This window comes from Vulpes vulpes, unplaced genomic scaffold, assembly GCF_048418805.1.
Source record: "Vulpes vulpes isolate BD-2025 unplaced genomic scaffold, VulVul3 u000000647, whole genome shotgun sequence".
NCBI lineage: Eukaryota > Metazoa > Chordata > Mammalia > Carnivora > Canidae > Vulpes > Vulpes vulpes.
Window position 1 is genome coordinate 100,906 of NW_027325811.1, and position 27,667 is coordinate 128,572.

General features: G+C 38.6%; 1 protein-coding gene and 1 non-coding gene across 5 annotated transcripts in view; one reads left to right on the plus strand and one right to left on the minus strand.

Moving 5' to 3' along the window:
• The window catches only part of MDM1 (Mdm1 nuclear protein), a 30,392-nt gene extending 14,667 nt beyond the window's left edge, over window positions 1-15,725 (plus strand). Inside the window, exons 8-15 of one of the 4 annotated variants that reach the window (XM_026001752.2) lie at window positions 3,229-3,258; window positions 3,592-3,767; window positions 4,781-5,089; window positions 5,862-5,974; window positions 6,271-6,380; window positions 11,567-11,822; window positions 13,563-13,622; window positions 14,892-15,725. In XM_026001752.2, coding sequence (XP_025857537.1) covers window positions 3,229-3,258; window positions 3,592-3,767; window positions 4,781-5,089; window positions 5,862-5,974; window positions 6,271-6,380; window positions 11,567-11,822; window positions 13,563-13,622; window positions 14,892-15,004 — 1,167 coding nt within the window. In that variant the 3' untranslated portion in view covers window positions 15,005-15,725. The remainder of the gene's footprint in view (window positions 1-3,228; window positions 3,259-3,591; window positions 3,768-4,780; window positions 5,090-5,861; window positions 5,975-6,270; window positions 6,381-11,566; window positions 11,823-13,562; window positions 13,623-14,891) is intronic. The other 3 variants (XM_026001753.2, XM_072746178.1, XM_072746179.1) reach the window with 3 other exon arrangements.
• A 10,237-nt stretch (window positions 15,726-25,962) lies between these two features.
• LOC112922426 (U6 spliceosomal RNA) lies at window positions 25,963-26,069 on the minus strand. Its single transcript, XR_003235437.1, has one exon. It is a non-coding gene; the product is annotated as a U6 spliceosomal RNA (small nuclear RNA).
• Window positions 26,070-27,667: the final 1,598 nt, after the last annotated feature.

Genomic DNA, 27,667 nt, shown 5'->3' on the forward strand with positions numbered 1-27,667 from the left:
CTTCAAATGCACTTGGACATCAGTGATTTATAATTAGAATGTTAACTTTTTGAGTCCTGTTATAGTTTTCTAGTCCCTATATCATATTCATTTCCTCCTATGTTGTTTGAAATATTAAACTTTTTGAATCTATTTATTTATACTCTAGTGCCTGGGTATCTTATCCTAAGACCCAAGTACGTATTCATATAATATTAGGGTGGTTGATTTTATTTGTCCAGTGACTTATATTTGTTGTCTCCATTATATAACCACTGGCACTATTGCTTTTTATTTTTATTTTTTATTTTTATTTATTTTTTTTAAACATTTTTTTTTTTTTTTTAATTTATGATAGTCACAGAGAGAGAGAGAGGCAGAGACACAGGCGGAGGAAGAAGCAGGCTCCATGCACCGGGAGCCCGATGTGGGATTCGATCCCGGGTCTCCAGGATCGCGCCCTGGGCCAAAGGCAGGCGCCAAACCGCTGCGCCACCCAGGGATCCCCACTATTGCTTTTTAAAACGCTCACTTATAAGGTGGTTTTTATTTTTATTTTTTTATTTTATTTTTTTTTAAGGTGGTTTGTAATACTAACTAGCATGTTGTGATTGTTTGGTCTCATCCTTAGAATAACTGCTGAACCTGTGTTAAATTTCTTTTTTCTTGATTGTTAGATAATTTTCTAATAATCCAAATGTTAGTTGAGATACTTTTTTTTCTAATGTATCTTCCACAAATAGGACTTTAAGATACTTTTTTTTCTAATGTATCTTCCACAAATAGGACTTTAAGATAAAGTCCCACATTTGAGAGACATACTGTAATTTGACAGATATTGTAAGGATGGCTATGCATAAAGATGACTCATTTTGAGGGGGATAACTTTTGGGGAAAAATTTTATTTTTTAATCTGTTTTTTAATCTGAATTTTCTGTATATAAATATTAAACAACTTAGTTGAATTCTTATTTTGGACAAAGAAATTCAGAAATGAAAACATTCTACTGAAAGCATTTATATCCTATAATCTGATGGCATTACGTGGAAAGGAGGTGTGTGTTGTTTTAATTGCGTTTGAGTTCATATCCTTTTTAGTGGCTCTGCTTATTGGTTCTTGAGACTGAATTCATACCATTAGGTTTTTTTTTTTTTTTTCTTTTTCTAGTAGAACAGCTTGCTTTAGGAAATACCAACTTTCTATTTTTTCATCCTAGTTTAGGATCTAGAAGTCTAAAATCATATATTTGTAAACCACTATAACATTAACACTAGGATTATTAATAAAGATTGATAAGTTTAAAACATTGAGTTTTGAATGTCAGTAACAAATAGAATTGAATAAAGCTTTATAGAATTTCCATAGTATCTGGGTTTTTTTTAAAAAAAATATTGTTAACAAGTAAAACTGGATTACTGTTCACATGGAGGGGATATTTATCCTTCCTCTCATTCATCAGACAATAGGTCTTCCCACCTGGATGAAATACAGCCTTCTCTGCTGTTCCTTCCCAGTTCACCTTACACAGTCAGGCTGCATTTGAACCATTCCTTCAATTATTATGGCATAGACTATACAGTATTATGATAATTTATCAAGGAGGAGAAAGTTGGCCTCCTCTATCAGACTGTGAGCACACTGAGTGCTGCAGGGACTTCCTTGCTTATCTTTGGCTACCAGCCATCCAGCTCAGGCCTAGCACTGAGTCCACACTCAGGACAGGTTGTGTGCTGCATTTTCCTTCACATTGTGTGGTTTATAGATTAATGGGGGAGAATGACAAGAGCAATTAATTCCAGTGGAATGAAATAAGTATTAATGAGGATATGCATGAAGGCCTTTGAGACTGGAGGAGGAAGCTGTGCTAAAGCTTGAAGATTTTATCATGTAGGTGATAATGCAGCTGTGAAACATTTGAAACGTGAGAAGGCTTAATAGAAATAAGATCTGGATTATATCAAGGCACTTTTATAACAAGACCTCTGTGCGTTCAAAACACCCTGGTGAGAGGGTACCTGGCTGGCTCTGCTGGTAGGGCATGCAACTCTTGATCTTGGAGTCCTGAGTTCAAGCCCCACATTGGGCGTGGAGCCTACTTAACAGCAGAACACCCTGGTTAATGGACTCAAACTGTATATCTCAGTTCCATCTGTTAAATACAAAAACCATTACTGGTAATTTAAAGTTTAGGAGTTAACAGAAATGATAAATGAACATGGCTCAGTTTTTTTTGGCAGTGAAGGAAATATTTTGCATTATCCTTAAGGAATGTTTCAGGTTTGGTTTGTTAGGCCAGTAGGACTCTGCTCGGATTATATGGTTTCTTAGCCACCATGACAGGTACTGTCCTTTGCTTTCAGTAGTTCCCTGAAGATGTAACACTTTCATCCCTTTGCATTCAGGAGTGTCTCCTTAAGGAACTGAGGATGTGTTTCCCCAGTTGCTTTTGCAATGCCAAGTTTATTTGCTTTTTGCCTATAAGTGAAAGAAAATGTTAGCAGACAGCCTCTGCATATCATTTTAATGTTATTAGTCCATCTTTATGATAGGAAAAATTGAGTTTTTAAAGAATAAATACAGATGATTTGAAACAATTTTAAGCTGCAACTTAATTTTTTTGCGTTGTGTAATTGAATTTAGTGAAGCCAGCAGGTGGCAGTGTGACGTATAAAATTAAAGGGTTTCAGAGAGTATAAAAGGCTTAGTTCCAAATGAAAAAATGTTCTTTGCATATTAAGGAATTCAAATTACCTTATAGTTCATCAGAACGGTTTTTTGAATTGTCACTTTGCTGAATATATTACAATTGTTATTTTGTGGGATATTCTTTTATTTAATTTTTTTTTTTAAAGTTGAGATTTTGCTGATGCCTAGGGAATGTCGAACAATTGAGAGAAGGCAGTCTCATGATTCTCTCACTGGGAGCTTCGATAGTAGTAGCAGCTAGGACAGAAAGGGTAGGGGTTTGTGGCATGTCACTACTCTTCCAGACGTGGGGAAGTGGGAATAATAATTAGGTTACCTGTTGTTGATAACATTTCAGCCATGTGGGAATGTGGCTGGGTTTCCAGGTAGTAATAGGACATCTTGCTTAGTGAATTAAATATTACTAAAAATTATTTTTAAAATATTGATAAGTTTGTTATATATTTAGAAGGAAGAATAATAAGGTATTTCATTGATTCCCATTAATGTTCCGTTATGACATTAACCTGTCATTAAGTTATGTTTCTATATTCCTCTCCTAGGCTTCTCTAAATGCCATGTGGTATGCGGAGGTTGGTCGCTTTTGAGTTTTTAAAAACTGTAATAATGCATAGAGTACTTGTGTAATTTCAGTTGAAATAAGAAGTAGGTGTCAATATTTTTCTTAACTGCTGCAAGTTCTTCCTGCCTGCTGGCCTGAAATAAAATAACTGCATTGCGCTTTAGCTTGACTGTTTTAATTTCTGCTCAAAATGTGCGTTGTCTGATGAATGTCTGTGGCTCCTTTTGCCTTCCCTTCTCCTTGGTCTCTGGCTGTATTTGTGCGTTATTGTTGATAAGCAGCGTGGTGATATTTGCAATCGAGCATTCAGAGTAACACACAGTGTCTCAACTCTCTTGTGTAGGTTAAAGAACTCCGAGAGAAGGCGGAGTTTTACAGGAAACGAGTTCAAGGAACACATTTTTCTCGGGACCATCTGAATCAGCTTCTGTCTGATAACAATCGCTGCTGGGACGTCTCCTCCACAACAAGCTCAGAAGGAACTATTAGTAGTAACATTAGAGCTCTAGATCTTGCTGGGTGAGCTATGTTCTTTGTGGACGGCAAAAAAGTCTGTTGTAGCTTAAGTAGGTCATGGAATCACAGGAAAATGACATGACCACTCAAAATTTGTCTTCTAGTCGGATGAGATTATTCATTATTTTAGTTTATTCTGAGACATAAAGCTTTGTGTAAATAATAATTAAATCTGGAAGACTAGACTTTATAATGTTACTTTTTTAAAATAATGTCTCTTAAGGGTAGAGAATAGGGATGATTATGCAGTAGATGGAAAGAACTTTAAAAGTAAGAAGAAAAGGCAGCAACAACAATGACAACTTAGAGAATATAAGCTAGTAGTACATCCTGTCACCATTCGTTAATGGATTTATGTGGCTAATATGACACTTAGGCCCTGATTCTATGGGAGAGTTCTCTGCTCTTTTGGGTTTTAAAGTGAACATTATTTAACTGTTTGTAAGAGAAATAGCACTTTGATTTGTAGCAAATTATATTTTGGCTGTTCTAGTATTTATTAATATCATCATAAAGCCTAATTGACCTATAAGTTCTAATTATGACATCTGATTTTAAAAATTCACCACAAAATCCATTCCTTAGGAATGTCTGAAAAAGATTACCTAAAGTGTAAAATTTGAATCAGTTTGCTTGATCCTCAAGTACACTTGAGTTTGTGCATAAACCCTAATTGACAAGTGAACAAATTAGACTATGTGGAGTCCTAATGTATGTGTGTAAATGCCAGTCCGGGGACACCCATGAGTGTTGTCAGCAGTGGTATGGGCATGCCTTGTGAGAGTAGGAGTGAGAGAAGATGCATATATTTTATTTTGGAGTATTTTCATAGAAAATCCAAATTGTAGCATTATTTTATTATACTGTCCTGTGAACTCTTAATTTGATTTCTTTCTTCAGTACCTGGGCAAGGTAATACTTGTGGGAAACATAGTAGTGAACATTGGAAGGGAATGATAGACTCATTAAAATTAGTATAAGCTCAAACTCAAGTTTGAAACTTTTTTATTATGTAGAGATCCTACAAGCCATAAGACTTTGCAGAAGTGTCCTCCTACAACACTGGAAGAAAAAAGGCCTGTTTTGGAAGAGCAGCCCCAGAAAAATACCACAGAGAAATTGGGCATGTCAGATGCTCCCACCCTACCTGTTAGAAGGCGCCTGGCGTGGGATGCGGAGAACACCAATGAGGGGATGCAGAAACAGCTGCGAGAGGAGGAGAGGGAGGAGGAGGAGAAAATGGAAAAGGACAAGCAGGTTCATTCGGGAGAGCTGGACAAGTTGGAAGTACATGAAAAATCTAAGGCAGACAAGATAAAAGAAGGGTGAGAGTTTTAAGTTAATCGGTATATGGAAGCATTATGCACATGGTTCAAATTTTTTGTTTTGTCACTAAGTTCAGTGGCTTACACTCTTGGTTTTATGACTCAGAACAGATGTTACTTTAATGTCACAATGCAGGCATTTCTATCTGATGTTTAATTTGGTTCACGCAGGTATTTGAGTCACCAGTAATTGGTAGTTGAACACTTGAACACTGAGCTACTTGGGCGGCAGTAGTTATAGAATCATTTTAATTTATGTTCCATCAGTTCTGACCTGCCAGTTTTGTAAATGTGTCTGGGACCATGGCTTTCTTTATGATTTAAGGAAAATAGCTGATACTCTTCAATATCAAATGTTTTACCAAAAAGAAAGATAATGTTTGATGATATTAAAATAAGTGATTTCTGCAAATAGCTAATTCTTGTTGATATGTATGTTAATTGCTCTGGGAGGTGGTTCTCTATCACTGATAATGGTGCTTTTGGCTCATAATCTAAATCCCTTATCATTCAGTCATGGGTTTTGCACCTAATAGGAACCTTAGGCCCTGATTTAATGGAGGAATTCTATGTTCTGTGTTGCTGACTTGCAGTGATCTTCCCCTCTTTTCTAGTATTCAGTCACTTTCAATTGCATGTGGATTTGTTATTTTTTTCAGAAACAAAATGGCCTTATCTTATAAATTATGTATTTTATTATTGCACAATAATGACAAAATATTTTAAATTCTATTTTCTGGAGAAAATGCTTCATAGTAGACTGTATTTACAGGTCAGATTCTTCTTCTGTATCTTCTGGAAAAGAAGGCAGGCTTCCTACTCCAAAGCTGAGAGAACTTGGTGGAATCCAAAGGACTCATCATGATCTCACCACTCCAGCTGTTGGTAAGGGGCAAACACTGTAGTTCTTATTTTACGTACTTTTTCTACATGAGAATTTGGTTTGAGACTTGTTGTCTTCTGTATTTTTCTTTCTTTCTTTTTTTTTTTTTTTAAGATTTTATTTATTGATTCATGATAGACACAGAGAGAGAGAGACAGAGAGGCAGAGGGAGAAGCAGGCTCCCTGGAGGGAGCTTGATGTGGGACTTGATCCTGGGTCTCCAGGATCTGGCACTGGGCTGAAGGCAGCGCCAAACCGCTAGGCCATCAGGGCTGCCCAATCTTCTGTATTTTTCTAGGTGGTGCTGTTTTAGTGTCTCCCTCTAAAGTGAGGCCTTCCGTCCCCGAACCGAGGAAAAGAATGTCTTCTCAGGATGTCGTAGAATCTGCCAAGAATGATTTTAGGAAGGTGAGTACTTATATTTTGGGAGAAAAGCATCTTTTTAGGACATGATTGTTTTAGTTGCATGGAATGAAATGATAGATTCAGATTTTAGAAAATTCTGTGTATCATGTGGAGATGATGTTATTAACCTGTTTTTAGTAAGGCAAAGGCATTAAATTGTTTATTTCTGGCAGTGACATTCTATTTCTGCTGATAACACTTTTTTTTAAAGATTTTATTTATTTATTTAAAAGAGCACAAGCAGAGGGAGAGGGACAAGCAGGCTCCCTGCTGAGCAGGGATCCCGAGACATGAGGCTTGATCCCAGGTCTCTGAGATTATGAACTGAGCTGAAAGCAGACACTTAACTGAGTCACCCAGGTTCCTCTCTGCTGATACACTTTTAAGTCTTATCAATACTAACTCAACAGGAGGAGAGAGAAGAAAAGTAATAGTTTTTATTGAGCATCTACTGTGTTGCAGTTGTATTCCAGCTGTGTTCCAGGCACTGTTTTAGGACTGGAGATATAGCCATGAAAGAAGCAGGTAAAAATTCTGGCCCTTTTTGAGCTTCTGTTCTAGTGAAGAAGAGAGACAATAAACAGGATAAGTAGATACAATACATAGTGTTCTAGATAGTGATAAGTACTAAGAAAAATAAAGCAAGGGAAGTGAATAGGAAGTTCTTGCTGAGAGGGTTGCATTTGAGCAGAATCTGAAGTGGGCGAGAGATTAACCCACATGCTTATGTAGGAAGGCATTCTGGGCAAAAGGAATAGAAAGTGCAAAGTCCCTGAGGCGATCAGGTATCTGATTCCTTGAGGACCAGGCAGAAAATGAGTGTGGCTGGAGCAGAGAGCAAGAAAAGGCAATGAGTTTGGAGGCATAGTGGGGAACTAAACTGTATAGGGCCTTATTGGGTGTAACAAAGACTTTGAATTTTATTTTGAATGAAATGGGAAGCCTTTGGAGGGGCAAGGAGTGATGTGATTTGACTCAGGTTTTCCCATGGTTACTCTGCCTGCTGTGTTGGGGAAAGACAGTAGGGTTGCAAGAGCAGGGGCATGAAACTAGATAGGAGTCCATTACAATATCCAGGCAAGAAGTGGTGGTGGTTTGGTTCATAGTGGTAGCAGTGGAGGTGATGCGATGAAGTCTGATTCCGGATATGCATTGAAGGCGTAGCTGCCGAGAGTTGCTAATGGTTAAGATACAGAATGGAAGAAAGACAAGAATCAAGGACAACTCAAGATTTTTGGCCTGTACAGTAAGGATGGAGTTGCCATTGAACTGAGATGGGGAGGAGAGTATAAGGAAAAGGTTTGTAGGGGGAAACAGAGAGTTCTATTTTGAACACATTGCATTTGAGAAGCTTATTAGATGTACAAGTAGACATGTTGAATAGGAGTTGCCTTTCTGAGTTTGGAGTATGGGAGGAGAGGTTGGGCTGCAGATACAGATTTGCATCTCTTTACCATATAGATGGCACAGGTATGTGAGGTCTTGAGACTAGGGGAGATCATCAGGGGAGTGGGGGGAGAGAGAGAAGAGTATGGATAGGCGGGTGTCAAACCCCGTTTTTTGATACAGGGTAGTTGAGGTGTGACCAACAAAGAGGCTAAGGAGGAATAGCCAGCGAGGTGGTGGGAAATAGGAGACTGGTACCTTGGAGGTGTCAGTGCTACTGATGGATCAGAAAGGTATGAGAACTGATGATTGGATTTGGCAACAGGGATGTCATCAGTGACCTTGACAAAGGGCAGTTTTGGTGGTGGGGAGGGACAAAAGCCTAAGTGCAAGTGAGTTCAAGAGAAATGAGAGGAATCGGAGGTAGTCATCACAGACAATTTTTTTTTTAGACCTGAGATTTGTTTTCTAGCTCTTTTTTTTTTTTTTTAAGATTTTATTTATTTATTCATGAGAGACAGAGAGAGAGAGAGGCAGAGACACAGGCAGAGGGAGAAGCAGGCTCCATGCAGGGAGCCCTATGTGGGACTCTGGGACTCGATCCCTGGTCTCTAGGATCAAGCCCTGGGCTAAAGGCGGTGCTAAACCGCTGAGCCCCCCCCCCCCCCGCCCCCCCACCCCGGGCTGCCCATAGACAATTCTTTTAAGAGTCTTTTCCATGAAGGGGAGTGGAGTAACAGATGGTAGTCGGGAGTAAGGTTAAGATGAAGGAAAGGAGATAACAGCACATTTATATGTTGACAAGAACAGCTTTTTAAAGATTTTTTTAAATATTATGATTTATTTGAGAGAGAGAGGGAGCAGAAGTAGTGGGGAGGGGCAGAAAGTCAGAAGCAGACTTCCCTCTGAGCAGGGAGCCTGATGCGAGGCTCAATCCCAGGGCCCTGAGATCATGACCTGAGCTGAAGGCAGACACTTAACCCACTGAGCCACCCAGGAGCCCCAACAAGAACAGTTTTAAAGGCAGAGAAAGATGATGCAGCCCCTTTGCACCTGTGCACTGAGTGCGAAGCACCCCTCGAGATGTTGCGTAGGATGCGGGAGAGGTACGAGTGGAATTGTTGATTTTAGGCACTCTGACAATTCCTTCCTTGTTACAGAGAACGCAGACTATGGAGCACTGCAGATAAAATAGGGAGATGTGATGATGGGGGCTTTGGGAAAGTGTCTGGATTGTTTCTTGGTAACACATGAAGAAAGACCCTTGCTGAGAAGAAGGCTGGGGAAGAAAAGGTTGGAGGTTTGAGTAAAGAGAAGAAGGCAGGGAGTAGTCTTTTTCCGAGAGTGGGAGAGGGAGCGGGCCAGGGAAATGTGAGATAATGCAGGGCAGCCTGAAAGGCCCATTTAAGGCTAGTGGTCACAGATTTGATGTAAGACCAGTCAGGATGAGTTGTGTGTTTTCCTCCAGACATGTTTGGCTGCAGAGGTTCAGGGTAAGTAGAGAGTTGGATTTAATGGGGGTCCGTGTTTTGTTAAGGGAGTAAGAGGAAATGAGAAAGGGGGTCAGGGAGTTAAGATATAAGCAGGAAGTGATTATGAGGATTGGCCATGGAAGTTGAGTTTGTTAGGGCAGAAAAATAGGACTTGGGAAGGGAAGGCACAGTGCAGAGGTGACAGGATCATCGGAAGGTCTTGGCAGACTTAAGGACTTGTTGAAATTAGGGTAGCCGTGGTGATTAGTTTTAAAGGCAGGAGGTGGTGGTCAGAAATTAGAATTATGGAGAGGTAGTAGTTAGCAGTAATGGTAATCCCTGCCCTCATGTAGCTTACTATTTCATTTTGAGAAATAGATAATTTTTTAAAAAGATAATTTCAGGTAGTAGCAAGTGCTGTAAATTAAAAAAAATCACAAAGGACCTCGAAGGTGTGGGTGAGGTTGCTTTACGTTGGGCCATGAGTAGGGGCACCTCTGAAGAGATGACATTTTAGCTAAGACCTCACTCATGAGGGATGTGCCCAGGCAGAGATTAGGGGAGACTGTTTTCCAGTTTGAAAGAACAATAAGTACAAATGTGCAGCAATGGGAGTTTTAAAGAGTGAGAAGACCAGTGTGACTGAGGCCTGGAGAGGGAAGAGGGGAGAGTAGGAAATGAGCTTTGGAAGGGAGGTTGGGTAAGGAGTGAGGATGTTGTTCTGAGGCACTTGGAAGCCCTGGGAGGGTTTAAAGCCACACAGCAAACGTGATCTGGTCTTCATGATAAAACCACTGGCTGTTCAGTGGAGAATGGGCTATGTGGGGTGGGGCTGGGGCAGTGAGGCCAGTGAGAAGGCCTTGGGCTCACACGCAGATCACCAAGGCCATTAAGTTAAACCTGGGAATGCTACGTGTTACAAAATATTCTAGAGATTTTATTCAGGCCTTTTTTTTTTTTTTTTTTTAGCAATAGTGAAGCCAATATGGCAGATCTCAAATTCTGTGTGTGTGTGTGTGTGTGTGTGTGTGTGTGTGTGTGTGTATAAAAAGAAAAAAAGAACATTCTCCTAAGTGATACCTATAATTAAAAAGGGAAGCAAGAGGAAGATGTGTGGTTTTATTTTAGATCTTGATTTAAAAAGAAATGTTTTGCTGGGTAAGATCCCAAGCCTTCTCCGCTTTGAATCAAGTAAGTTCTCCAATTGCAAAAAATGATACCTAAGTTCAGAAAGCAGTGTTTTGAATATGGCACTGATAAACCCAAAATCAATGAGAAGGGCTACATTGATAAGCAATAATTAGGAAAATTTGGAACTGTGTTTGATTTCAGTGGTTTGTATTCTCACTAATAAGTAAATTATATGACTTTTAGGAAAGTGATACATTGTCACTGTGGAAAATAGAAATACTGACCAACTTAACAAAATATATGATGTCCCCTCTACTCTTCGGGGGCAGCTACTATTGAATGTTTGAGTTCTTTGGGTTTACAGTGTGTTTATGTGTTGTGCTGCAGATAAGGTTTCACAATCTATTTTTTTTCTCACTTGGCAATGCATTGTGAACATATTCACATATCATTAAATATCACTTACAACTAAATTTTAATAGTGATGTGATATGCAACCTATAGTTACACCGGCTGTTTATTATTGAAACCAGTTTTTAAAAACTAGATGCCAACTGTTATTTCTTAATTTTTCTATTTTGAAAAAATACTGTAAAGAAATCCTCCTTCAGCTACTTTTTTATTCCTAATAATACCTTTTTGTGTGTAAATATTCTCCCAAGTATTACTGTATGATGAAAGAACACAAAGTTTTAAGGCTTTTGCTGTTTCACCAGCTCCCTGGGAAGATTGTGCTCCCAACAGCCCTCTAGCAGAGTGCCAATTTTTTCCACATCCTCGTCAATGCTGGGTATTATAGCATGGCTTTTTAAAAAAAAATTAATCTTTTAATCTGGAAAGTGAAAAATTAGTTCCTTGATGCTTTTATTTTGAAGTTATTTGATTACTAATAGGGTAGGATATTTCTGCTCTTTGTCCTTTTTTTCCTCAAATTTGTGATTTAAAAATTTTTTTAATGTTTGTATATTTTTATACAGCTAAATATGTCTACCAATAGTGGTTGTAGGATTATAAAATCTTCCTCACATGGAGGTTATATAGATTTTCCCCATACTTTCTCCTAATGCTTTTACAATTATTATTATTATTATTATTATTATTATTATTATTATTATTTACGATTATATTTTGAGTGTTTAAAGGTTTGGTTTTATATATATATGGACATATATATATGTATCTTTTTTTCCTGTCACTTAGAAAGAAAGTCGCGCCATATCCCTCCTGACTTCTCCAGCTGCTGGTATAAAAACAATTGATCCCCTGCCTTTGAGGGAAGATTCTGAAGCCAATCATATCCCCAAACGTGCTGAGGTAACTCTTCCAGTTTCAAAAATTCCAGAATATTCAACAAATACTCCTGGGCAGTCTCCTTCTCCACCCTGTGCTCCATCCTACTGGCATCCCTCTCGTCGAATTCAGGGCTCTCTGAGAGATCCAGAATTTCAGCATAATGGTAATTATTTTGGTTTTAATTTTTTGTCTTTTAAAATGAAAGTTCTACTGATGGATGCAAAGGCTTAAGCATGTGCTATATGTTAATAAGTTAGGTTACCTAGTTTTTCAGTTAATATAGCAGATGTCTTTAAATGGAAAAAGTCTCCTCTCCTCTCTGGAGCACTCAGCTGTGCCATAACCCCAGTTCACAACCCCCTAGATGCCAGTCATGCCCCGTTCCCAGGTGCGATGTCTAAAAATGTCTTCAGATCTTGCTAAATGCTGCCTACATGGAGAATGCAAGGTCATAAGTTATTTTCCTGTCGTTTTGTTAAGCATTAGTCTACTCTTTTCTAGCTTCTACTTTTACTGTTGGAAGTCGTATGCTCTTCTCATTTTTGATCATTGTGTGTGGCTTCTTCCCTTTGGGGATCTCCTCTTCACACTCAGCACTCTGAGCTTTTACAGCAGGTCTCTCCATTTTGCTAGTACTCAGTGGACTCTTTCAGGTGGGGAGCTTGCTTCCTCAGCTCCCTCAAATTGTTGAGTCAGTAATTCCTTCCTCTCCATTTTTTGTTTCCTCCTTGTCTGGCACTCCTTGTTATTCTGATGTTGGACATGATCTTATTTTCTCATCTTACCTTTCCTATTTTCCATCTCTGTCTTTTAAGGGTTACTTATTTTTATTTCCTTCTGAGTTTTAAAAAAAAATTGTGCTATATTTTTTAATTTAAGAATTTTTTTTTAACACTGATTACTCCAAAAAAAAAAAAAAAAAACAAAACCACTGATTACTCCTTTTATACAGCATCATGTTCTTCTTTTATGGATGTCATGTTCTATCTCTTTGAAGAGAGAAATGATATATGTAATTTCCCCTGTTTGTAATATGGTGCCTTGGCCTCTGTTGAACTTGAGTCCTTTAGTCACAGTAGCACTGATAACTTTTTGGAGATGAAACCTCTATTCCACTTTTGGGAGGAAGGGTGGTTAGCCAGCTGTGTAGATTTAAAGGATTTGGCAGACTGTTGTATTAAAGCAGTTTCCTGGCTCAGCCTTACTTTCACTCCAATTTTCAGGGGTACTTGATACTCCTAAACCTGAGCCAGGAGATGAGAACAAATTGGTTGCTTCTTGGTTTCCTACCTCTTCTGGTTTAGGATTCAGCGTAGGTATGACAATATGCACTCAGTGCTTTTCTGTTTGCTTTCCAGTTACCAAAATTTTGTTGTTGTCTCAGTGTCTCATTTTCTCTGTCCTGTGGGTTTATGTCATGTTTGTAAATGTGTGTAGTCCATCTACCATCTCTAAACAGAAGTCCACAGCATTTCTTGAGGTACCTGTGGGGCACAGTCAGTTAAGTGTCTGACCCGGCCTCAGCTCAGGTCAGAATCTCAAGGTCATGAGATTGAGCCCCACAGAGCCTACTTAAGACTTTCTCCCTCTTTCTCTGCCTCTCCACCCTTCTCCCCAATAAATAAATAAATCTTTAAAAACAGAAGCCTACTGCATTTCTTTAAAGTTAGAATAGATCAATATTGTCACTGTAAAGAATTCTAGAAGTTTTGTTGTTTAAGCAAATATGTAAATATTTGCTTAGCACATTGTAAATTAGTGAATGGCCTGTTGATAATTTCTATTAAAAATATAAAGTCACTAAAATTTTTGATAGTCTACTTTCACTAAGGTTTTCCTATAAATAAGATATACTGTTAAGTGGCTTTGAAGGATAATTTTTCTACCTTTTTTTTTTTTCAAGTGGGAAAAGCAAAGATGAACAATTTCCAGTTGCCTCAGCATGAAGTCTTTAATGATGAAGGTATTTCAGTAGTGAAGTAACATATGATCAAAGTATGAAGTTTTGTTATATGGTAGTTTATAGTAGTGTTATGATCTTAACATTGGGTTAGCACTTTATAGTTTACAAAGCACCTCCACAGATACTAGTTCATTAGATCTGTGAAACCCTGAGAGGAGTGTGAAGTTATCTCCATTTACAAATGAGTAAACTGGGACCTAAAATCAGTAAACTGGGACCTAAAATCTTCAATTTTTTTTTTTAGGGCAAACAGATGATAAGAGATTATGCCTAGCAATTATACTTGAGGTCAATACTCTGTCTTTCCAACCTGGCTAGCTGGGGGCTCAGGAGTTTGGTCTAGCATATCTATTATTTTTTTCAAGTGTTTATTATCAATTTTCAATTCTCAAAAAAATATGATTAGGGAAAATGGACTTTTTTTTTCTTGTGTAGCAGTCATTCTGACAAATTCATTTGCTTTTAATAGTGGCAGGAGGAATTTTGAATTCCTGATGTGAACAATCAAAATTATTAATTTAACTCATCCTAAAATATATGATCTGAATTTATAGATTTTTGGATTTGAAAGTAAATTTGAATTAATACTTTATGTATTATAAGTTCATGTGTATTAAAGATTTTCTTTCCTCTTAGCAAACTTAGGACTTTTTTCAGAATTCAATGAGCTAGAAATCAAGTTATTGTTTTTGAAATGCAGACATTTGGACACTAAATCCAATTGTATTTTCTTCTTAATAGAAAAACATTGTTTACAAATAAACATAATAGATTTGCTTGCTCAGAATGAGGAGTTTCTGTAATAATTAAGGGTAGCATGTTAAAGTCAAACATTATTTCTACCTTAAGTGAGATTATTTTGGAAATGTAAGTTTTATGTTAAGGTAGAGCATTTTGTTTTTAAAATGCTTAAGCTTTTTGCTTGAACAGCTGTACTTTTTAAAGTAGGACGAGACAGTATGATGATGAATTGTTTCCAAGTAATGCTGAAATCATAGGCCATGTGTTTATTAGGTAACGATATTGTGGGATTTCAGGCAGGAAACAGAATGCTCATTTAACATTAAAATGTTTGATTTCTAAATATGGTAATTTTTATGAACTCACCTGAAAATGTCAATATCTTCTATTTTTATAATTTTATTATTTTTTTCTGACCAGTGAATATTGACATTACAAAACTTGATGCTTTTAATTTTCTGTTAATGTTATAAAACAGTATTTTTATTAGCAATATTTTCTGCACTGATTATATTTTTTTCATTGCAGATGAGGACAGATTATCTGAGATTTCTGCTCGTTCTGCAGCTTCTAGTCTCCGGGCTTTTCAAACTCTGGCACGAGCTCAGAAAAGGAAGGAGAATTTCTGGGGCAAAACATAATTAAACATATATGTAGTTGGGTTGCATAACAATCTAGGGAACCATTGGCATAATTTTTCTTTATTGCTTTACTATGTTGAAACTTTTTTAAGTGTTTGGATTTTTTCCCCAACATTTCCTACTTAAAAAGAATTGGTCGACTTTTCAATAGCCAATTCAGTTTAGTTGGAAAATTTTAACACAGGCTCATAGAAATTCAACTTACAGAATTCTTTTGACACCCACCCCAAAGTACAAAGACGTAGATTTCTTCACATGTTGTAAGTCTTGTATCAAGCATAGCTGGTAGAATTATGAATTTTACCTATCCACAGAATATTCTGAAAAATGAACAAAAGTAAAGTAAAAATTAAGATCCAGGTGTGAAGTATGTATTCCTTGAAGATTGGTTATGTGTATCCTTATAATTTGTATATGTCATAAGATGAATTTGTCATTCGTGTGACATTTGCTGTAGTCTTTATTTTAGGACCTTCTGTATGTGGTTGCAGTGTTAAGACAATTGTACTTTAAATTGAACATATGAGCTGTATATATTTTTCTTATTTATGTAACAAAGTCTGCTGAGAGAATATGTATATTTTTGACCTTTGTGTGTATTCTATTTGTATAAGGACTTTGGCTTACATTTGAATAATGTCTCAATTTTGAAAAAATATTTGTATAATGGAGAGTTAAAACTTTGTAGACATTTTGAATAAAAATTGATCAAGTATTTCAATTCTGTTTGTTTGAAGTCTTTGGCTTGTCCTCCAGAAAGTCACTACATGGAATAATTATCTTTTAGAAACATTTTGCTCATAGTGGGATAACTAAATGTTCTACTTCTTTTGCAATGAAATTTAAGTCCATAATAATTTTGTATGAATATAAGAAAAATACAGTATTTCCAAGGTAGACTATTTTCAAAAATTTAACACATACTTTTTGATTGTTCTTCACTTGTAGAACATGTTTTGTTTTCTTACTCTTCACTTTGTAGATCATAAACCTAATTTTCTAAAAAATGTAAATTTCATAAATATTACATGTGATGTTTACGAGAATACACAGAGGGTACTGAAGATAAAATATACAAAATATTCATGACTGTTGGTTAGAAAATAAAAGTCTTTTAAAGTGCTCAATTTGATCAAAAGTGCTTTTGCAAAGTGCTTTTGTTGATTCACAGTAAGTTTAAGGTCTTATGAGGTCTTAAATAAGTGGGCATACAAATATTTGCTTACTTATATCTCACTTTAAAATAGTTGATAAAGTTATTAAGGCTCTAAAGGTGGAAATAAAAGTTAGAAATTAGTGTGTAATTAGAATTTAGAACATAAAATCATTTGGCTTCCATACACCTATGTGTACTGAGGCATATTCTCTGTAAACTAAATTTGGAATTTATCTCTAGAAGCTTAGAGGTATCATTTTCTTCCTCCAAAGTTGGTTAGTTGGTTAGGATAGAGTTTGCAATGACTGGCCACTGATGTATAGTAAAGAAAGGAATTCTAGCTAGCTTCCAGGAATTGTGTGTAATAGTCTATGTTACCTAAGCTGCAGACTGTAAAATACGGGTACACCTGTTGGAATAAGTCACACCACACGAACTTGCTCTTGCTCTGTCGGGTGTTAGATGGATTTGGGTATGGGTTATGGTTCTTACAAAGCTGAGGTTATCCCCAGTCTCTGGGTGACAATTTAGCTTTGTAGTATCCTACTGACTGCCTCTTAAAAGCCCTACTCAGTGGCCCTGGCAAGAAAATAGTGTTGAGAGATTAGTACTTGTACTGAAAGCAGCTCAAAGGACATGCATTTGAGTAGAAGGTACACATCTGTGAAACCACTCTACAACCAAGATATGTTATTACAGTTCCATCATCCTAAGTTTCAGTTTTCTTTGCAGTTCAATCTTCCCCTCCACCCCCGATACCAAGGCCAACACTAATATGCAGTCAGTATAGTTTGCAAGAATTTTGTATAAATGGAACCATCTTTTATACTGCTTTCACTCAGCGTGTTTTTGGAAGTCCTCTGTTTTGATGTATATGTTCCTTTTTAATCTATTCACCCACTGGTAGACTTGGATTGTTGGCAGTTTGGGGCTGTAATGAATAAAGTTGCTATTAATGTTTGCAAGTTTTTGTGTGGATATATGCTTTCATTTCTCTGGAAAATAGATAATTCAGTATTCATCTTTATAGCTTCTACTTTGAATATACATGCAAATCAATGTTTTAAACTGGTGGTTTGATCTTTTTGTCAAAATCAATATCTCACAAGCTAGACCAGGGAGCAAAAAACAGAATCACAGTGGAGAGTTCTTCCAAACTGCACACATCTCTGCTTCTGTTCTTTCTCCCGTCTTCACCACAGATGCTAAGATTCTCATGTGTCCCTGATTGAGAACCCAGATAAAAATGCATACATATGCATATATGGTAGGCTTTGCATGTTCGTTTCTGCTATCGATCTCATTGGGAGTTTGAACTCCATGGTAAGTACTCTTGAATGCTGATTTTGAGGGTTAAGGATAAAGAACATGATAAATATGCTTAGTAGATGGTAGGAAATGTTACCATGAGATTTAAGTATAAATATCTTCATTTTACAGATAGGAAAATGCTCTTAAACTAAATGACTGGACCCAAATCTCATAGCTGGTGAATTAAATCTATATCTTTTTACTCAAAATCTACCTGTGCTGCCCACACTAGAAAGTTTATACTAAAATTTTGAGTCTGTACTGTAATCACTTGTCTCTCTCTGGTTGATTTGTTAGGGAGTTTCTTTTTTAACTTTTCTGTCTTAGAAGATAAGTGTCTATAGTTGGGAAAAGGGTCTGTGGGAATTGAATTGTACAAATGGATTGTGAGTCAATGAAAAGTGAGTCAGTATTACAAACAAGCTTGCACTTAAATAGAGCATCTTTCAGGATGCTGAAAGATGGGGATTATTTACCTTTGCTGTAGTTGTCAACACCCCCAAGATAGTTATCCTGACTTCTAGAAGTTTGCCACACGAGCAAATAAAGTGCAAAGTGATCCTAGAATCATTGACATTTGGTTTTGGAATATGTTTCTCGTACTTTTACGTGAGGCAGTATTAGTCATGTTAGCGTGCGCAGGGCCAGTTTTGTCAAACTGCCGTCAACCCTCACTTTCCCAAGATGAGTCAGCTGTGCAAAGGCTACTCCAGACAGAAGTACTGTCTCTGTCATTGGACTAGTTAGGGTTGTGCTCGGCAGCCTGGTCATGTGAGAAGCCAGTCTGCCCCTCCAGCATAACTGTGGATTAAAAAAAGACTGGGGGTATCTTCAGCTGTTCCAGTAGACTTCATGGTAGTGCTAATGCTGAACTTGCACTCTGATTTGACGGTGCAGGTCTTTCTCCTTGGGTGAGTAGAGACATAGGAAGACTCAACCATTTTTCTTCCTCTCAAGTTGAGAGCCAAGCTTCCTATAACCCTATTTCATATTTCATTCTTACCTCCCCTCCCCGAGTCTGCAAGGCCCAGGGAGGATAACAGCCTCGCGCAAGCAGAGGACGTCCCCGCCCCATAGCACTACCCCTGCTATATGCTGCATAAGAGAGAGTAGTCATCCCAAAGATGGCCTCCACTTTTCTTCTCTTCATTGCTCCATCCACTTGTCTCATCCACTACTATGCTCCAGCCCCATATCAGAGTGTGTCCTTGGAAGAGGAAGAGATGAAATATGGGAGGGCACTCACTGAGTTGCCTTCGGAAGAGCATGAAGCCAACAGGTAGAGTGATGTGTGTGGGGGGCCAGGTTATGACCAATTTGAATCACATAATCATAATGGGCAATCTAGATAATGTTGGGAGATTGTTCAGTTTTACTCTATTATTCTATACCCACTAGTATGTTGGAGCTGGCTTCTGGCCAATTGTTAAAAGTTCAGAAATGTTGTGAGCAGGTTGTCAAACCCTCAGTGGTTTGAAATTGGCCATGGTGGGAGTATTTGTACTATGGAAATCAGCCAGTGTTACAAATCAGGGCTTTCTCCCCACTTACCCACCAGAGACGGTCTCAAGCCCAGCACTGTGACCACTACACTGTGGTCATTGATTCTCTTCCTATATCATTTTCCTGATAGAAAACAATCCACTTCAGAAAGGAGAAGAGGCAACCCAAGGGAAGCTGCTTTAAACCATTCCCATCTAAGGAAGTTTATAAAGCCAAATACCACGATTTCACTCATATGTGGAATTCAAGAAACAAAACAAATGAACAAACAGAAAAAAAAAAAAAAGAGATAAACCAACACTTCCCCTCCCCCAATGACTCTTAAATACAGAGAACAAGCCGGTGGTTGTAGTTGCCAGAGGGGAGGTGGCAGAAGGATGGGTGAAGGAGACGGGGATTAAGAGTATGCTTATTGGGATGAGTACTGAGAAATGTATAGAATTGTTAGATCATTATATTGTATACCTGAAACTAATATGACACTGTATGCTAATTATACTTGAATTTAAAAAATAAAAATACTTTGACTTAGTTTCGTTTCTTGGCTGAAGTCCACCTAGAAAATACAAATAAGCTACAAATCGCAGATGATAGATCGTAGAGGGAGACTATCCATGATCCATCCTTGGTACTACCTAGAAAGAGGGCCTGGGAGTCTGTGTGTATAACCTTCCAAGTGATTCTGATATTCAGGTATTTTAAGAGCTGGTGGCTTAGGAGTTATGGTAACCTATGATCAAATTCCAACTCTCCCTTGAGCAAGCTGGTTAAACTTCTTCGACTCTGTGTTCCTCATCTGTAAGAATTAAGATTACGTGGCTTAAGGTCTCTAAAGGTGTTTCATATCCTCTATTCAGAAGTTCAAGATGTTCTGTTGTCTTGATGGCAAATTTTCATTAAAATAATGAGGGTAGGGAGTGGTAAGCATGTTTTAGAGAGGCTAGGTTCAAATCTAGAATGCAGGAGGCAGTGTATCCTGAAATTGTGGCTTCTGGCATCAAAGCCCTATCTGTGATGACCTACATTCAGCTCACACAGAGCCAGTTTGGGGCAGGGGTGCTGAAATGATTTATCTATTTCCGTTATGTGGTAAAGCAAAAAAGACTGACTACAGTCTTGTGACTCAGCAACTCTAGAGGGTGGAATCAATTACCTGAGATGTGCAAACCGTATTAGTGTAACCATGAATTGGAGATATTATCAGATATGAGTCAGGCAATGCAGAGGTAAAGGACCCACCATAATTACCGATGAAAGGAAAGATAGGCAAGGCTGGTCTCTAAATGAATATACCAGGCCAATATCAAAGATTTCCTATGTTTGCTACAAGTTATTTTTTATTTAGAGATTGATGATATGAAACTCAAGGTTTTGTAGTTTCAAGAAGAAAATATAAACTACCTAGATGCCACACATAATGGGAAAATGTAGGAGCTTTCCGCTTTTAAATTCAATTACCATCAGAGTTTGGGCATGTCACTCAGGAAGATTTTGCCCACAATGAGTACCTAAGCATTTGATGTTCCTGGTAAAAAATTAGTGAAGTCAAAACAATTAATATTCTAGACAAATCAAAGAGAATGAAAAATAGATTTGTATAACACTAGCTCTTTGGCTCCATAAAGAACCAATAACATTATAAAGTATGACTTGTAATTTTGGAAGATGAAATATCTAAAGTGCTTTCCAAATGAGCATAACCTGGCGTTACCAACACCCAAGCCTGATCATTTAAGTTGATTACTACATAAAGCGTAGCTGCCAAGACTGTAAAAACATCATGGATCAATGATCTAAGAACTTGTCACTTTCTTTTGTCATTCAGAATCAAAATGTGGGGACCAAGATAAGACATTTCATTCAGATTTGTTTTTATAATTTGAAGAAATATAAAAATACAGAGTACGAGAGACTGATATTCAATATATAGAGTTCTTTAGTCACTATTTAAATAATAACATAATAAAAAATAAAATGTAGAAGCTGAATACTTTTGATTGGAGAAGCTTCTAGAAAAATATCTGATAACACTCCCTATTTTACAAATTTAAATTCAGTGAATATGTTCATTCATTCATTCAAATGGATGCAAAAATTACACAGATTAAATCACATTAATCTTAGTGTCTCTTTAGGTAATAATCCACTTAAACATGTCATAATTGCAATTTACAAAATCATCTATTAGACATTTGGCTATTTGGTTTTTGTTAATTCCATATAAGGAGAAATAACTTTCCACTCATGCTTTATGGATTTTTGAATTTTCAAATTTATGGACAACTAACTTCCACTTTCTTCTCTCTTAAGGGCAGCATAGGCAGCCAGCAAATCTTCCTTTTTCCTGTGACAGATTAAACTCTATCCTAGTTGCTAATAGCAAAAAAAAAAAAAAAAAAAAAAGAAAAGAAATCCATCTAAGTTATAGTAAACTATGGTATGTGCTGTTCGTGTGTGTGCAGGATATGTGTTTGAGTGTGCATTAATGATAACACCAACAAACTGCCATGTGTCACTGCCCATATTCACAGAGCAAAATAAAAATATAACAAATCTTGTATGGTTTTCCCTCTGCCAAACCAATCTGCTTTAAAGAATATTTGCCCTGTTTTTGCCTTCTGATTTTCCATGGGTCCAACCCATTGATTCTAGAGAATGCATCTTTTCCTTGGCTTCTGCAAGGCATCTCATATCCAGACATGGCAACGATACATGGTTCAATGTGTTAGAGCATGTTAACATATTTTTCTCTGGGTGAATGAATCAATCTCCACAAGTCTTCCTACAATAGATTGTCTTTCTTTTCTTTTTTTTTTAAAAGATTATTTATTTATTTGAGAGACAGCACAAGCAGGGTGAGGGGCAGAAGGAGAAGCAGACTCCCCACAGAGCAGGAAGCCCAATGTGGGGCTCAATCCCTGGACCCTGAGATCATGACCTGAGCCGAAGGCAGACGCTTAACAGACTGAGCCACCCAGGCATCCCTAGGTTTTCTTTAACAATCTTGAGACAACAAGGAAGCTGGAAAAAAAAAAAAAACCCACCTGTCAATGTTCATTTTAAACAGAGCTTTCACTCTTGGGTCAGACAAAAGATGTTTGAATCTTGGTTCTACCTCTTGCTAGTTGTGTGATTTTGGGTCAGTTACCTAATTTCTCTGAGGTTTAGTTGATTACTATGTTAAACACTTACCATAAACAGGGGTAATAATAATAATAGGGAGAATAATAAGTGGTCTCAAATGGTTCTTTGTGAAAATAAAACAATTTCATGCATGTGGAGTAGCTTAATGCTGGCACAGAGTTGGAGTTCAATAATTATAACTATGATTGTTATTTTCTATCTTATTTCCTAAAATTGCTCTATTTTAAAGAAGATGGGAGACACTGGAGGAAGGAAAATAATTTTAGCTTAGTATTTTAAGAAATATTCACTTGTGAGGCAGGAAGTTGGGGCAGTGGCCTAAGGGCCAGGAGGGCCAAGCCTAACAGGTGCGCTCCCCTGCACTGGCAGCTTTGGCCTGGACCTCCAGCATGCTCCCCACTGATGGCATTTTACCGCCCACCTGAATGGGACTTGAAAGAAAAGTTAGAAAAAAAGAGAAAAGAGGATGCTTTTCATATTGAACACTCAATGACAGCCGTGCATCCACCCTGGAGATTGATCACAGAAGCATCCAGTAAAGGGCTGTGGAGCTTAGCACAGCTGGGAGCACTCTGGGAGCCGGCAGCTCCGCACTGAAGGTTGAAGAACCTCCCATCAGCCACCACATGAAGGATGCTGGGGGGAGAAGGGAAGTGAACATCAGCGGCATCAATGCCCTGGCTTGTCGTGGAAGTGACAGGAAAGGCCCCAGAAGAGCAGGTGCTGTGGCTGGGAATCAACAGCGCTGCATTGAAGGCGTGGTTGGCGGGGACAGGGAGCCCACTGTGTCCACAGCAGCAGCAGCAGCACTGTGTCCTTCGGTCCTGTCGTTCTGATTCCTCGCAGTCAAGTCCTCAAAGTCTAAGTACTGCCCCATGATGGCCTGCCTTGTAAAAATGTGCAAGTATTTCTCTAGGGTGTTCTCTGAGTGCACCAGGGCGGCCCTGACAAAGCACCGAAGCCTGGGTGGCTGGAAGAGCAGAAATTTCCTCTCGGACGTGGAGGCTGGAGGGCTGGGATTAAGGTAGTGGCACAGCTGGTTTCTTCTGAGGCTTCTGTCCTTGGCTTGGGACTTTCTTCCCCGTGTCTTCGCGTGATCTTCCCTACGTGTCCCAACCACTTCTTGTAAGGCCACCAGTCATACTGAATTAGGGCCCAACCAGATGGTCTCATCTTACCTTAATTACCTCGTTGAAGACCCTTGCTCCAAATATGATCACTTTCTGACCTACTGAGCGGTTAAAACTTCATATGAATTTGGGGGCAGGAGGCAGACACCATTCAGCCTATAACAGGTACATATGAAAAATATGAAATTGTTGGGTTACAGAGTATGTGTATTTTAAATTTTAATAAATTGGCTGGATTGTCATCCTAAAAATGTGAATTTTCATTATAGACTATGATAAATGAAACTGTGTTTCTTGTACACCCGAGCTTGTGGCCTGAACAACCGCTGAAACACATGCCACACCTTTGTCACCCAGAGAATAATCCTTGGCAGGCAGTGCTGGAGGGGGTTTGGGAGGTGAGAGGGAGTGAATGCTTTATAATGTAAGAAGCTATTACTTCTGTATAGTAAATATAGATCCATCCTACCCCCATCCCACAATTTGGCTTTTTTTTTTTTTTTTTTTTTTTTTTTTTGCTAAACTGTTTTTCTCTCCCAGTGGAACACTAGAGCACATGTTGTTATTACCTACAAAAGGTGGTCACTGAATAGTGAAATACAAAGTCGAGCTTTAGGATTTTGTTTTCGTAAGATAAAAATTGGTTGAGTTTGGAGTCATGGGATCCCTGGGTGGCTTGGAGGTTTAGTGCCTGCCTTTGACCCAGGGTTTGATCCTGGAGTCCCGGGATCGAGCCCCATGTCGGGCTACCTGCAGGGAGCCTGCTTCTCCCTCTGCCTGTGTCTCTGCCTCTCTCTCTCTGTCTCTCATGAATAAATAAATAAAATCTTAAAAAAAAAATTCATTGAGTTTGGAGTCAAGCAAAGCCGGTGTTTCTGGCCAGCAGGAGACCCAAAGTGGCCAGACTAGGGCTGGAAATGGCAAAGAGATGGATTAGAAGTCGGTGGGCTGTGGGGGAGAGGTCCTTCTCTGTTGGACCCTGGGCCCAGGATGGAGCCCTGGGCTGATTGGATGAGTGAGGAGTACAGGCATTTCAGTTCAGGTGAGGCAATGGTGTGCTGAAGCTGCTTGCACCTGCTTGTGGGAACCAATCCTGGCATCTAGTCCCAACTCCACCTTCAGTGTTCTCACACTGGGTGCTTGAAACTGGCCACAGTGAGACTCGTTACAACACAGAAATTGGTGACTGAGACAAATCAAGATGTTTCTCTTGGAGGTCAGCTTTATAGACATTTTCTGGCACATCACTGCTTTGGGAACTATTTGAGGATAAAGGTGACCTCTGCCTCACTTCCTGGGTAAAGTCTAGGGAGGTAGCAAATCTTTGGAAATCCATCCATGTCTAACCCACATCTGGCAAAAGGTACAAATGATTGTTGCTGAGTGACCTGTGGCTCATCTTAGCAGAAAGGTTGTAAGACAGTATCCCACAATTTTCCATGGCCACAGATGGGCATGGAAAACACTCAAATTTGTCCTGCACTTTTGTTTTGTTTTGGTTTTGTTTTACAGAGAAAGAGAGAGACAGAGAGCATCAGAGTGGGGGGAGGGCCAGAGGGAGGGGTGAAGTAGACTCTCTGATGAGCAGGGAGCCTAATGTGGGACTCAATCTTGGACCCTCTGATCATGACCTGACTCAAAGTCAGACACTCCAGCATCTGAGCTGCCCAGGTACTTCAACACAGAGAATCTTAAGCAGGCTCCATACTCAGCAGGGAGCCTAACTTGGGGCTTGATCTCACAACCCTGAGATCACGACCTGAGCCAAAATCAAGAGTTGGACATTTAACTGACTGTGCCATCGAGGCACTTCTGTCCTGTACTTTTGAGAAGAGCTCAGAAATAATTGAAATGGAGCTGTAACTGTGGCTTTGATGATCAACAATCAGGCAGGAAGATGTACATCTCAGCATATGAGAGGTAGACAGGTGACAGTGGAGAACTAGTTTCTTTCCTGCCCCCATTGGTGGACGAGAAGGTGGAGATGCCCCCCGATGTGATAGAGAAGCGAGAGGGATTCTTTTTATTTTTTTTTATTTTTTTATAATTTTTATTTATTTATGATAGTCACAGAGAGAGAGAGAGAGGCAGAGACACAGGCGGAGGGAGAAGCAGGCTCCATGCACCGGGAGCCTGATGTGGGATTCGATCCCGGGTCTCCAGGATCGCGCCCTGGGCCAAAGGCAGGCGCCAAACCACTGCGCCACCCAGGGATCCCGCGAGAGGGATTCTTGATTGCAATTATCTGAACTCCATTCTACTACCCACCTGAATGAGACTTGATAGAAAATTAAGTCTCATTATAGAGAAAAATAAATGAAATCGTTTTTTTGCCTACCTGACCTTGTAGCCTGGACTGTATACTCACTACGCAAACTCTTAAGAAAGTTGTCATTCCATCTGGGGTATTTCTGCATGAACTAGTTGAGAACCACTTCTCCAAGCTTTTTCATTATAAAAGTTGTAAACTTTTTTTTTTTTTTTTTTTTTAAGATTTACTTATTTATTTGAGAGTGAGACAGAGAGAGCATGAGCAGAGGGAGGAGGTGCAGAAGGAGAGGGAGAAACCGATTCTCTACTGAGCAGGGAGTCTGACCTGGGGCTCTATCCCAGGACCTCGAGATCATGACTTGAGCCGAAGGCAGACACTTAACCAACTGAGCCACCCAGGCGCCCCTAAAAATTTTATTTATTTATTTTTATTTTTATTTTTTTAAAATATGGAATGCTTCACGAATTTGCGTGTCATCCTTGCACAGGGGCCATGCTAATCTTCTCTGTATCATTCCAATTTTAGTGTATGTGCTACTGAAGCGAGCACCCCCTAAAAGTTTTAAACATTTGATAAGTAAAAGCAAGACAGCATTAACCAACTTGTGATAAGTTTTGGAACAAGCATCTCATTGAAAGGTTCAGTGGCTAATCATAGAAGTCGTGTGGTTAGACTTTCTGGATTCAGATCTTGGCTTTGACATGTTGATGTCGTCTCTCAGACAAGTTGCTGAATTTCTCTAAGCCTGTGTTTAGTTCCTCCTACAAGGATGAGATGAGTAGGTCCACTCAGGATTCTTACCTAGTGCTTTGCACACAGCGAACACTTAGTAAACTCTAGCTATGATTAGAAGGGAAATAACAGTGATCGATGAATTTTATGTGGCTTGTCCTTTGGCTACATGATTTAATTCATGTTTCTAAATCATCTTATGAACATTGTTTCCCTTCTGCCAGTATGAAAATTGAGGCTAAGTTAAATTGGAATCTAAACGCAGATCTTCTAACTCAACAAAACACATACAATCCTGTCCACTGGCATGGAGAAAGGACAAGGGGCACCTACAGCCTCCTCTCAAATCAGTGACAATTTGATAGGCAGACAGCAGAGTTAAATGGACGGCAGGAGATTCTGACTCTAAAATCATGAGAGGCTACACAAAACCTTTTTGACTTTTGAAATAGCAGTCAAAAACTAAAAGATTTTCATTAGAGAAGAAAACAAAAGTTTATTCTAAACAGGCAAAGATAGCAGTTCAGCCATTTTAGTTTAAGAAAGGTGTTATGGTGGACCTAGGTGTTTATTTTTATTTAAAACAAATATCTTAATAACTTATTCTACATTGCATACCATTTTGCTTTTACTAATTAATTAGATAAAATAATTATACTAGGTATTTAAGATTGTTATATTTTAGCCATGGTGAGGAAAGCCTAGCTGGTTGTCAAGGCGGAGGCACCACTGTTCATCCGGTGACAGCTACATAAATGCCAAAAGGAAACACCCAGTCTAAGGAACTTGCCCTTAAAAGTACAATCCATAACATCATGTGGGAGATTGGGTTGCAATGGGGAAAGTGCCACTTGCTTCTCTGAGTCAGCTAGGTTTAAATAAAAACAACAACAACAAAACAACAACAACAACAACAACAAAAACAAAAAGAAAAACCCTCTAAATGATGGGATTGAACCCTAAGAAATTACCACGTCTGCAGGTTGCAAATCATCAAATATTAACAATTCACATGGTTCAAACTATCAATTAAATTACATCTTTGATTCCATGGGGCGTCTGCATGGCTCAGTCAGTTGAGCATATGACTTTTGATTTTGGCTCTGGTCATTATCTCAGGGTCATGAAATCAAGCCCCATGTCAGACTCCCCCGTTCAGCTCAGAGTCTGCTTGAGAGTCTCTCTCTCCCTCTCCCTCTGCCCGCCACCCCCCCCATTTGTGCATGTGCTTTCTCTTTCTCTCTCAAATAAATAAATATAATCTTTCAAAATAAATACATTAATTAAATCTTTGGTTCCTGATTAACTTTTCCTTTTTTCCTAAGCAGGATTGGATAATAATCACACAATAGGAGGAGGCTTTGTTATCTTAAGCACTTATACTCATTGAGCTCTTATGATGCTCCTGTTTTAGT